The following is an 11,095-nucleotide window of genomic DNA, read 5'->3' on the forward strand; positions in this document are numbered from 1 at the left end:
GCTGGTGGAGAAGGGGAGGAGGTGGGTCGAGCACGGCTGGAAAGCGTCAGGCGGCGTGGGTGTGGAGCCTTTTAAACGGAAGCTTGATTGAAGATTGGAGAAAGCGGGTCGAGGTCCGGAAATGAAGATGACGCTGAAATAGGTAGGCGGAAGTCTTCCAGCTTGAATTTGCGCCTAGGCTTCATTTCTTGCTTCTGTGAGTCTGACACATAATCAGGCATGGGTGATCCCAATGAAATTCAACCCAGATTTCCAAACAATGTAGTTAATATTAGTTTGTTTGTCGTTTACCCAAGAACAGTGATTACATTTTCACATCAGGCCAGGTTGGTTTGGAATCCTTTCCCTAAATTATTACATAAATTACATAATTTGAAAACTGTCTGTTATCTTTACTCAGATTTCCTTTGTCTTATATTAAAATTAATTATATCTGAAAAAGTTAAGAGAGACCAAAAACCTAAAAAAAAAAAACGGGTAAGAGGTAAACAATTTCTCACAGATCTATACTGGGTTTAAGAAATGTAAGGATATTGTTCTCTCCTTAAAAAGAAATCTTACTGTTATGTGAGGCGGTGTCAGTCAAAAACTAACTGCAATCAAAACAAAAGGAAAATTAACACTTCTGGCTGTAATATGTTTTTTTTTTTCCTGGACACCACTTTATAATTATAGAACTCATACTAGCAACTATTTGTATTTTTTATTTAACATTGCCTTTGTAACTTCTCAGTTATCCGTGTCATGGCAACAGCAATGCCAGGCTCACTGTATTGACAATAACAGTTTGAGTTTTGGAATTTTACATAACATGACAAAAATTATTTGGTCTTTACCAAGTAAAAAAAAACTACCAAGATCCAGCCTCAAGTGAGCAAAAACTGACAACAGAGTCCAAAGTGTCAATACTTATTAAACATAGTAAAAATGACCATCCTCTTCATGAGATTGTCTTGGGAAAAAAAGAGTGTCGTGAGTCAGAGGCTTCCATAAATTCACTGCAATACAGACATCTACAATAGATCTTTCCTGCCAACAGCCATCACTATCTACAATAACTCTTTGAATAATTTAGATCAACAGGAGTTACAACAACATTTAATTTCCCTTTGGGATCAAAAAAGTATATTTAGATTGAATAATGTGCATAGCAAGTGCTGCTAGTTGAGGCACTTTAAGACCTGATCATCTGCAGGTGTGTGTCCACCACTATAAAAGCAGGAGTCAGTTTGCTGCTCTGGAGCACATAAGTGTGTGCAAACTCAATGCGGATAGAAGAAACGACACCAGCAATGACCTTAGAGAAGTGTGTAATGCTGTCTGACAATCTGGGAAGGGTTTTAAGTGTTTTTACAAACATTTTAAAGGTATTGTACGGAGAGAAAAAAGATTAACACAAGTATAAAAGAAAAATATTTAAGGTAATTGCAAATCCTCCTTGGACATCCCAATAAAATTTAGTACAAGGTAAGAATATGCTCAGAGAAACTGCAAAACACACACCAGAAGCTGCATCTCAGATTTGGACAAGCCTCCGTTAGGATGTCAAAGTTCATGACAACAAGATGCAGACTCAACAAGTAGTTGTTGTTTTTTTTTTCTACCTCAATTTGTTCTTTGTTGCTTCTTTTGGCCAAAATATAAGTGTACATGCGTGTTTAAAATAAGAACTTAGTGTTTCAAAATTAAAGAACTTGATTGAACTCACCAGCGTAAGTCACCTTAGATGCAGCAAAGCATTACATAGACTTTAGTCATGCTAAAATATGTAAAGTAAAATAAATAAAAACTTTACTGGACTGACTGGACCTTTATTTTATTTAAATATTTAGTTTTTTTATGGCTACATTTATTCTAATAAATAAAACAATAAGAACTAACACATCTGCATGCCGCTTGCCGTTGCTGTTTATATCGTCATCACGCAGTAACCCGGAAGTAGTCTGTTTGCTGTCAATGCCAAGCACAGAGAGAAGGAGGCACCGAGAGCTAGAAGCACGCATTTAAGACGAAATGGCAGGACTGCCCCGCAGGATTATCAAGGTACCTGTTTCTAACAGAATTGTGTCTTAATACAGTGAGTAAAAAAAATGGTATTTGCATTTCAAACTAATTTTTCTCTGCCCGCAGCACAATCTCGTTTGCCAGCGTTAGCGTCAGTTTAGCTAGTTTTGGTTTGATAAAGTAACTTCCGCTTCTTTTCTGTGCCCATTTGCAGCGATTCTCGGCGGCTTAAAATTCATTCAGAGGCTGAAAAAGACGAGTGACAATTATCCAGCGGGCCTGCCTCAAGCCTTTTAAGTGTAATGCTTAAGCCGGTCTCGTTTCCAGGGTCCTGCTTGTGCTGACAGCGTTGCTGAGAAAAACCGGCTAGCTAACCAATGCTAGCCCATTGGTAGCTTCTTATCGATGACTTTTCAATGATACGGAGTCACAGACTCACCCCAGATTTATCACCGTTATGCCTTTATAAACGACATATTACTGCAAATAATTACTTATTTAAACCTTTAATGTGTTCATTTGTTATAAACCATAAAAAAATTTCATTCATTTCTCCTGGAAGTTAAAGGTTTATACCGTTACAAGCGCGTTTCAGTCAAATTGGAATTTATTACACAATAATATATTTATTTATTCATTTTATTTTTATTTTTTTCTTTTACTATATAGAACCAGCTGCGGCGACAGGCAGGATTCGTTTGCAGTCTTGGAAAAATGTAGTATATAAAATCAATGCGAATACAAAAATATGTTTGTTCACAATAGTCATTGCATTTCAGTCTTAAAGACTTTGGTGTTTTTAAATGATAACTGTACTGCAGCCCTGCAACGATAAGCTACAGTCCTTTTTAGTTTGTTATTGTATTTTTTTTTTTTTTTTTTTTGGCAGTTTTGAAATTGTTTCCAATAATATAAACCACACAAGGTTCTTTGTAGTCATGACTTAGAGGAGGATCTGTAGGGAAACTTGGATCAAAGAGGTTCTCACCATACAACCCTGGGCAGGTCTCACCCCAGACATCACTAATGTTGCAAAGGGTGAGATGCTGCTTCCATTCAAAATGTGCTTTTGCATTTGTTCCCCGTTTCAATGAAGGATTTAGATCCCAAAACAGTGCAATTTGTAAGCTCTTTAACTAATAACCATTTTCAAAGTGGAAATGGTTAAGCAGAAAATGTTAATTTTCATGTTGAGGCACCTTTGAATAACACAGTTAAGAAAAATAAGTCCATCCATAAGTTTGACTTAGGCTATTTTAATTTTTTTTATTTAATTTTTTTTTTTAATGTTTTGTGCGTAATCAGTTAATCAAACTTTATTCATAAAGCGCTATACAGACCCCGAGTGACCAAAATGCTTTAGAGGTCCATAACATAAAAACATATAAAATACAATATGGTAAAACTAATAGACTGAGAGCAGTTAAAACATTCAATAAAACCATCCTGATACTTCTGCTCAGCTAGAGTTAAAAAGCATACAGCCTATTGTGGTAATATTAATAAGGATGTTCAGGCAGTTGTAAATATATTTGAACTGGAAGTGATTCAAGTGTGTGTGTGTATATATATATATATATATATATATATATATATATATATATATATATATTATATATAGATATATATATAATATATATATATATATATATATATATATATATATATATATATATATATATTAAATTTAAAAAATCTCATCTCCCCCCCCCCCCCCCCCCCCCCCCTTTGGGGGGGGTCAACCCGCCAGATAATCTGTACTATATTTAGTTTTCTGTCTTGATTGTGAGGTTTTGCTGCATGAAATAAGACAGAAGTTGATTATTCTACTTTAAACACTATTGCTGCTACTAGTTTTATACTTTTCCCTCCAAACGGGCCTCCATCACTTCCTAGAAAGGGAGTGATGTGAATGTGAAGATGTCAATTGATCAGTGTTTTTTTTCTTAGAGAATTTACTTGTTTTTCTACACCCTCGACATCCCATTAAATTGCTATTATACAACACATCGGGTACATGCTAAACGACATGCTAAACTTATAGAATCATTTATATTTGAAACGTTTGCTGTTTGTTTGACATCCAGCATTACAAGTGCTCTCAAAACTAGAACATGATGAATTTGTTCCAGTTAATAGACTCTACTTTTATACTCTTTTTGTTTTGGTTTTCAAATCAAAGTACTGTAGAAGGATGAACAGTTTTCCGTGACTAGAGGAAAAAGCATGGGAGACGTGTAAAGAAACAAACGGACTGCCTAAAGTTGGTGGGAAAAGGCGGCGGGGCTGGGAACAGTACTTACTGGGCCGAGCTCTTGAGCCCCCTGAGCGTGTGACTGGGACAGGGAGCCCCTCTTCTGTCTGTGTTTTCTCTGCATGGTTTTGTCTGTGGGTTATCTGAAACATTTCAGGAATCTCACTCACAGTCGCACAAAGGGAAAAGATGGCAAAAACGGGAGTCCCAAGTAGGGCTGGACGATAATTCAATAACAATATACTGTATATCGATCGATAGAAAAAAAGGGTTGATAAAAAGTTCAATAGAATAACAGTTTTCCTTCCTTTTGCATTCTAGCCTATAATGTGTATTTTTTATATATATATATATATATATATATATATATATATATATATATATATATATATATATATATATATATATATATATATTTCATTCATTATAGGCTAGAATGCAAAAGGAAGGAAATGTATAAATATTGTAAGTTAATATTACATTCATTACATCCTCCCAACCAATCACAGATCCAGGAACGTCCGTCACCAAGCTCCGCCCCTTCGGAGAGTTCAGAGAGCACTTGTTCTTTTTTCTTGAATTCAGTGTTTGTTCTGTATATAAAAATAGGTTGCTAAGAAACAGCATAAAACGGCCAGGGCTGCACTTAAAATATATGTTTTGAATTGGTTGATAATTATCAATATCGATCAATCTGATTTCTATTTTATCCATATTCTTTTTTTTTTTTTTTTTATATATATATCGTCCAGCTCTAGTCCCAAGTGTCAGCTGCGACTTTAATGGTAGATTTGTTTTTATTTTATTTTTTTGCTGTGTATTTTACTCCTCTGTTGCAGTGTTTCAAAGAGCCAAAGTAAATATGTTAGATGCTTTTGTAGAGTACCGCCCTGGAAGCTCTGCTTATGGCTTAACTGTAATTAAAACGCTGGTCTCCTGGGGCGGCATCTAAAAATGCCAACCAAGAAGAGCATCTGTGGTAATAAAGAAACTTGAAAGTAAAATTAAGACACGAGTGCAGATCGCACGCTCAGGCTACCATTACTGTCTTACAGTGGGGTGCGACAGCCGATCCGCGCAGCGTCTATTTTAATACATCTATTTTCAGTCTTTGCAGACTGGCTCAGTCTTAGCTCTTTGATCTGTCTTACACTGCAAAAATGGATCTAAAAATAAGTAAAATGTTCTTAAAGTTGGTGTATTTATCCTTGATTTGAGTAGGTAAAATGGATTATCTGCCAATGGAATGAGTATTTTGACCCCTAAAATAAGATAATTAGACATCCTGCACTTGAAATAAGAAGATGGAGATGAATTGTTCCTATTTTAAATGCAAAAATCTTATTCCATTGGCAAATAGTCTTATTTACCTGCTCAAAACAAGGACAAATGCACTCATTTTAAGAATATTTTACTTATTTCTAGTTTTGTTTTTGCAACGAGAAGCCATTATACTGATCCATAAAAACGCAGAACGAGTTTGGTTAGACTATGCCTTAAATCTACATTTTTCTACTCGATAATATATTTGATTGACCAGACGTTCAGGAATGATGAACGTGTGTCTTAATATCTGTCCCTTTCATCCCTCCGTTCAACAATAAAGCTGCCAGGCCGTGTCTTCGGGTCAGCCCGGCGTAAATGTACGTCTGTGTTGCTCTCTTCGCCAGGAAACCCAGCGCTTGCTTGCGGAGCCCGTGCCCGGCATCAAGGCAGAGCCCGATGAAGGCAACGCGCGCTACTTCCACGTGGTCATCGCCGGACCTCAGGACTCGCCGTTTGAGGGAGGCACGTTTAAACTTGAACTCTTTTTACCCGAAGAATATCCCATGGCGGCTCCTAAAGTCCGCTTCATGACCAAAATATATCATCCCAACGTGGACAAGTTGGGAAGAATATGTCTGGACATTTTGAAAGGTGCGTTGGATCTTTTTCACATTCTGTAATTCAGTGCTCAGTTTTTCTCTCCTTTTTTCAAGCCATACAATTTCTTATATCTGCATAAATCAGTTCTTCAGTGAAGTAGTTGTTTTCATATTTGCCAAACCATCTTTCTTTCTCTCTCTGGCTAAGCATTTTACCACTCAGCTTTGCGCCTCCAGCACTGAGTATCTGTAGTCCACTCGCTTCTCCATCACTGTGTTAATTTGTCCTAAATCTGTTGGGTTCACTGCTCTACATCCACCTTTTTTCAGATAAATGGTCACCAGCTCTGCAGATTCGAACGGTGCTGCTATCCATCCAGGCATTGCTAAGCGCACCCAATCCCGATGATCCCTTAGCAAATGATGTTGCAGAGAAGTGGAAGTCCAATGAAGTTGAAGCCATTGAAACAGGTCAGAGGTTCAAAGTGATGTTTTGACATCTTTCATGGGAATTACTCTCCCTTTGCCACCGGGTTACTGGAAAGGCTAATATCAAAATAATAAGACGAAGCTAGATACCAGAGATATATTGATTTTATTCTTTTAAAATCTGTTTTTAAATCTTTATATTCTTTGATTTATTCGACCAGCTCCTAAATATTGGGATTTGTTATCAGATCGCATCGTAAGTGTAGTTTACTAATTTGGAAAAGAAGAGTAAGATGGATTAGTATTGTTGCTTTTAGCTGGTCCTTGAAGCAGCCTTATTAAAGTCATAGTACCTAAAAGTAGCTCATAATATCAGTTTACCATCTGGATCTGCTGAACAGCAATAGCTTGAGACTAGAATATGTTGAACAATGTTTGGAGAAGAGGTGTTCGCTCAGGAATAAAGGTTAAACCTTGTCTGGCCACTAAGACGAGCCCTTCTTTAAGCTGTTTCTGCTAACCAGGTACTTTAGCAGATCACAAATATTGTGTGCTTACATAATCGAGCCACAATGGCGCAAGTGACAATCTCTCTGTTCTCTAATGCAGCACTCTACACCACTTCACACCTACTTGAAAACTCGCCTCGGTCTCATTTCTAAAGAGCAGCTATAAATTCCAGAGGGTTGAAAGCATGTTGTTTTTTGTTTTTTTCTTCCCCCGCTAGGTTTGAATGATCAGAAAGAACGTGGAAATTAGGCGGTAATGAGGCAAATGAGTGGATAGGAAATGTGTTTCCATTCAGTGTTTTTATGGTAGTTCATTTAATGTTTCGTAGGATTTATAAGGCCTTGCAAAAGTATTCATACCTCTAGTGCTGGGCGATATGGCTTAAAAATAAAATCTCTGGGCGTGCTCTGGTGGCGCAAGGGGAAGAGAGCATGAGCCAAGTACAGAGGCCTTAGTCCTCGACGCGGCTGACCCGGGTTCGATTCCATCCTGAGGTCTTTTGCCGCGTATGCCCCCCCTCCCCTCAAAACCCCTTTCTTGTCAGCCTAAAAATGAGCCAATAGAGCTGCAGAAAAAACATAAAATATGTTTCAAAATAAAATCTACGACTTTTACTTTACCAAATCCGATTAATAAATTTTTTTTTTCTCCTCCTTTCATTTCATAAAAATTACCTAGAGAGATTATTTTTTTAAACATACTTTTATTTTAATCATCTAGGAAAATGTTTGCTGCCTATGGAATTACATCACGAATCGCCGATTCATTGAGTAATTCTGTAATACACCGATTCTGTTCATAACTTTTATGGACAGAAGGCACAGCCAAGGTGTCTAGGGGATCCGTTTTGGTGGCCTTAGGACCGCCTGATTTGTGGATGACGTGGTCCTATTGGCTTCATCAAGGCGTGATCTACAGCTCTCACTGGAGCGGTTCAAAGCAGAGTGTGAAGCGGCCAGGATGAAAATCAGTGACTCCAAATCCGAGACCATGGTCTTGAACCGGAAAAGGGTAGAGTGCCTTCTCCGGTTTGGGGAGGATGTGCTGCCCCTAGTGGAGGAGTTCAAGTATCTTGGGGTCTTGTTCACGAATGAGGGGAAGATGGAGCGGGAGATCGACAGGCGGATTGGTGCAGCGTCTGCTGTGAAGCGGGCGCTGTACCGGTCCGTTGTGGTGAAGAGAGGGCTGAGCCAAAAGGCGAAGCTCTCGATTTACTGGTCGATCTACGTTCCTATCCTCATCTATGGTCACGAGCTTTGGGTCGTGACCGAAAGAACGAGATCCCGGATACAAGCGGCTGAAATGAGTTTTCTCCGTAGTGTGTCTGGGCTCTCCCTTAGAGATAAGGTGAGGAGCTCAGTCATCCGGGGAGGACTCAGAGTAGAGCCGCTGCTCCTCCACATAGAGAGGAGCCAGTTGAGGTGGCTCGGGGATCTGGTTAGGACAAGTGGCTGTGGAGAGGGAAGTCTGGGCCTCCCTACTGAAGCTGCTACCGTGGATAAACGGAAGAAGATGGATGAGCTAGACTTGAGTATCCATCTAAGAAAGGGCTTCACTTGTGTAACTTCAAGCTATCTGGTGCCTCATCTTGTAAAATAGTTTTCTCTTCACTGCAAAAACTGACCTAAAAATAAGTGAAATGTTCTTAAAATTTGTATTTTTGTCCTAGATTTGAGCAGGTAAATAATATTATCTGCCAATGGAACAAGCATTCTGACCCCTAAACTAAGATAATTAGACATCCTGCTCTTGAAATAAGATGATGAGTTGTTCCTATTTTAAGTGCAAAAATCTTATTCCATTGGCAGATCATCTTATTTACCTGCTCAGATCAAGGACAGATGCACTCATTTTAAGAAAATTTGACTTATTTTTCAGTTCTGTTTTTACAGTGTTTAGAGTATTTTGACAACATAGTTTTCTTAAACATATATTCAACATTGCAACCTATTACCAAAATAATTTTCTCTTTTTGGACTGACCTAGTGCAAAGTTTCTTGGAAGCCCAATGAGTACATTGGCAAAAAATCAAAAATCTCGATCAAATTCCCCCCAACCCTTTCTGTGACGTTATAACCCCTAAATCCGTTCCTGTTCAAAGTGTCTGGGGATAACTTGATGTATGAAGACCAAAGTTGCCGCATTGTAATCCATACTTTGTGTTTTTTTTTTTTTTTTTTTTTTCTCTCTCCAGCCAAGACATGGACCAGGCTTTATGCCGGAAACAAAAACGAAGTGTAAAGCCGCCTCGCCGGCGGAGACACGAGTGAAAAGTCAAGTGAACACAACTCATGTGCTGCCAAGACCTCTTCTGGCTTCATTTGCATTTAAAGGACACAGTCTTTTATTTTTTATATATAAATATATATGTGAAAACAACTGCTGATATTCTGTGATTTCAATGCACACCTAGTGCTGAATGACTTGTCGATGTCCTAACTCACTACTATTCAAATGCATGGGCAGAGGTTTTAGATCTACTCACCTGGCTTTCTTTGTCCAAATGGGAGGAAAAGGTGTGTTAGCGCCCCGTATGTCCGGGGGGGAGGGGGAGAGGATTTTGGCTTTGGTGGGGAAGGAGACGCAGCAGACTGAAGTGAAGATGAGAGGTTGGGTAGATGTGGAGGATGTACTTTTTTTTTTAATGTTTTTTTTTTATTTTATTGTGTTGCGTCGCTGTTTGTTTAGTAAAAGCATCTAACTACAACTACTAGCCCACTGTATACACTTGCGTAGAGGATTTTATCCTGTGTAGATCTCTGCTTTAAGTGCCATCTGGGTTCATTAGCTGCACTGTAATAGGACTAAAAACCAAACTGAGCCTACCACTGTCCTTCGTACCTCCATTAACTTAGATGGTCCCGTAAAGCCTCTGGACGGTGAGAGTTGGAGACGAATATTGTGGACCTTTTCTTTATTTTTCATGCATACATTGTATTATAGTGATATTTTTTTTATATATATATGAAAATGCACCCCCCCCCTCCCCCCCTTCCTCTACTAACTTTTACTTTTTCTTCCTTTTGAGTCTACAAGGCTCAGTTGTTTCCCTGCTCCCGTTCGTATTTATTTCACAGAGGAGTGGTTACACTTGAGCCAGGAGACGTCCTGGAACAGGCGCCGGGACCGGAGCTTCCTGGGTAGCGTTGAGACGATGGGACTGTCCATGAATAAGACTCCACACAGACCAGCGACAGCGCTGACTCCAAACTGTTGTGATTGGTTCAGTGTTCGGTTCAGTGTGTAAATGTGTTCTTCATAACTCCGAAGAGGGAGGCAGTCTGCCGCTCCAAATGTTATGAAGCTGTTCAACCCACATACTGTTATGTTCTGTAAATACAATTGTTGGTTTAATAAAAGCAGGCGTGTGTGATTCTTAAGGGTACACGACGTGGGATTAGTAACGTAAATGTCAGTATTTGCACATCTGAGTTGAATTCCCATTTTGAAACCAAGGCGGACCTTTTTTCAGCTTTATTTAATTTGAGATATCGGAGTCAGAAATGACTCAAAAAGATGCAACTCATTTTGCCTTTATTTTAGGTTGGTGTGATTCAAGTGTAACTACTGTCCTCCGCCACTAGAGGGAGCCACTGATCTGTGGGTCCACAGGCATTACTGCACTGGTCTGTAACTAATAGAGGCACCAGGCTTTAACTAACCCTAAAGTGTTTATGGCTTGTTTTCTTTGGATGAATACAAAAAAATAAAAATTAACATTGTTTCATGCAACAACTAACAGGCAATAAGCAGAAAGAAGACAAACATGGTGACTTCAGCATGTATTGATTTGAATGTGTATGTTAAAATTACTGTCCAAAAGTCTGACATCAGTTTGAGATAAATATACATCTACTGTAATTAATGAGATATGTCCTGTGGTTACTTTTTGTGCACTGTCAAGTTTTTTTGTTTTAATTATAAGTGCTGAAAGGCTGTTTCTAGTACGCTTTGGGCATATAAATAGTAATTTACTAAGGCCAAATGATTAAAAAAAAGATCGTCTGAAAGGGATTACACACGTGCAGATATT

General features: G+C 38.5%; 1 protein-coding gene across 2 annotated transcripts; it reads left to right on the forward strand.

Annotated features, from left to right (window-relative positions):
- Positions 1-1,235: 1,235 nt before the first annotated feature.
- ube2na (ubiquitin-conjugating enzyme E2Na) lies at positions 1,236-10,919 on the forward strand. Of its 2 annotated transcripts, none has more exons than XM_012876088.3 (5): positions 1,236-1,340; positions 1,929-2,043; positions 5,929-6,175; positions 6,454-6,594; positions 9,257-10,919. In XM_012876088.3, the coding sequence occupies exons 2-5, from the start codon at positions 2,014-2,016 to the stop codon at positions 9,301-9,303; spliced, it is 465 nt and encodes a 154-aa protein (XP_012731542.1). In that variant the 5' UTR covers positions 1,236-1,340; positions 1,929-2,013; the 3' UTR covers positions 9,304-10,919. The 2 variants fall into 2 exon arrangements, with proteins under 2 accessions (XP_012731542.1, XP_021179029.1); XM_021323354.2 differs by lacking the exon at positions 1,236-1,340 and adding an exon at positions 1,449-1,467.
- Positions 10,920-11,095: the final 176 nt, after the last annotated feature.

The sequence above is a fragment of the Fundulus heteroclitus genome, unplaced genomic scaffold (genome assembly GCF_011125445.2).
Source record: "Fundulus heteroclitus isolate FHET01 unplaced genomic scaffold, MU-UCD_Fhet_4.1 scaffold_591, whole genome shotgun sequence".
NCBI lineage: Eukaryota > Metazoa > Chordata > Actinopteri > Cyprinodontiformes > Fundulidae > Fundulus > Fundulus heteroclitus.

Coding starts and splice junctions, on each gene's coding strand:
- ube2na (XM_012876088.3), top strand. CDS start 2,014: ATGGCAGGACTGCCCCGCAGGATTATCAAG. Junction 2,044..5,928: donor TGCCCCGCAGGATTATCAAG/GTACCTGTTTCT, acceptor TCTCTTCGCCAG/GAAACCCAGCGCTTGCTTGC. Junction 6,595..9,256: donor AGTTGAAGCCATTGAAACAG/GTCAGAGGTTCA, acceptor TTCTCTCTCCAG/CCAAGACATGGACCAGGCTT.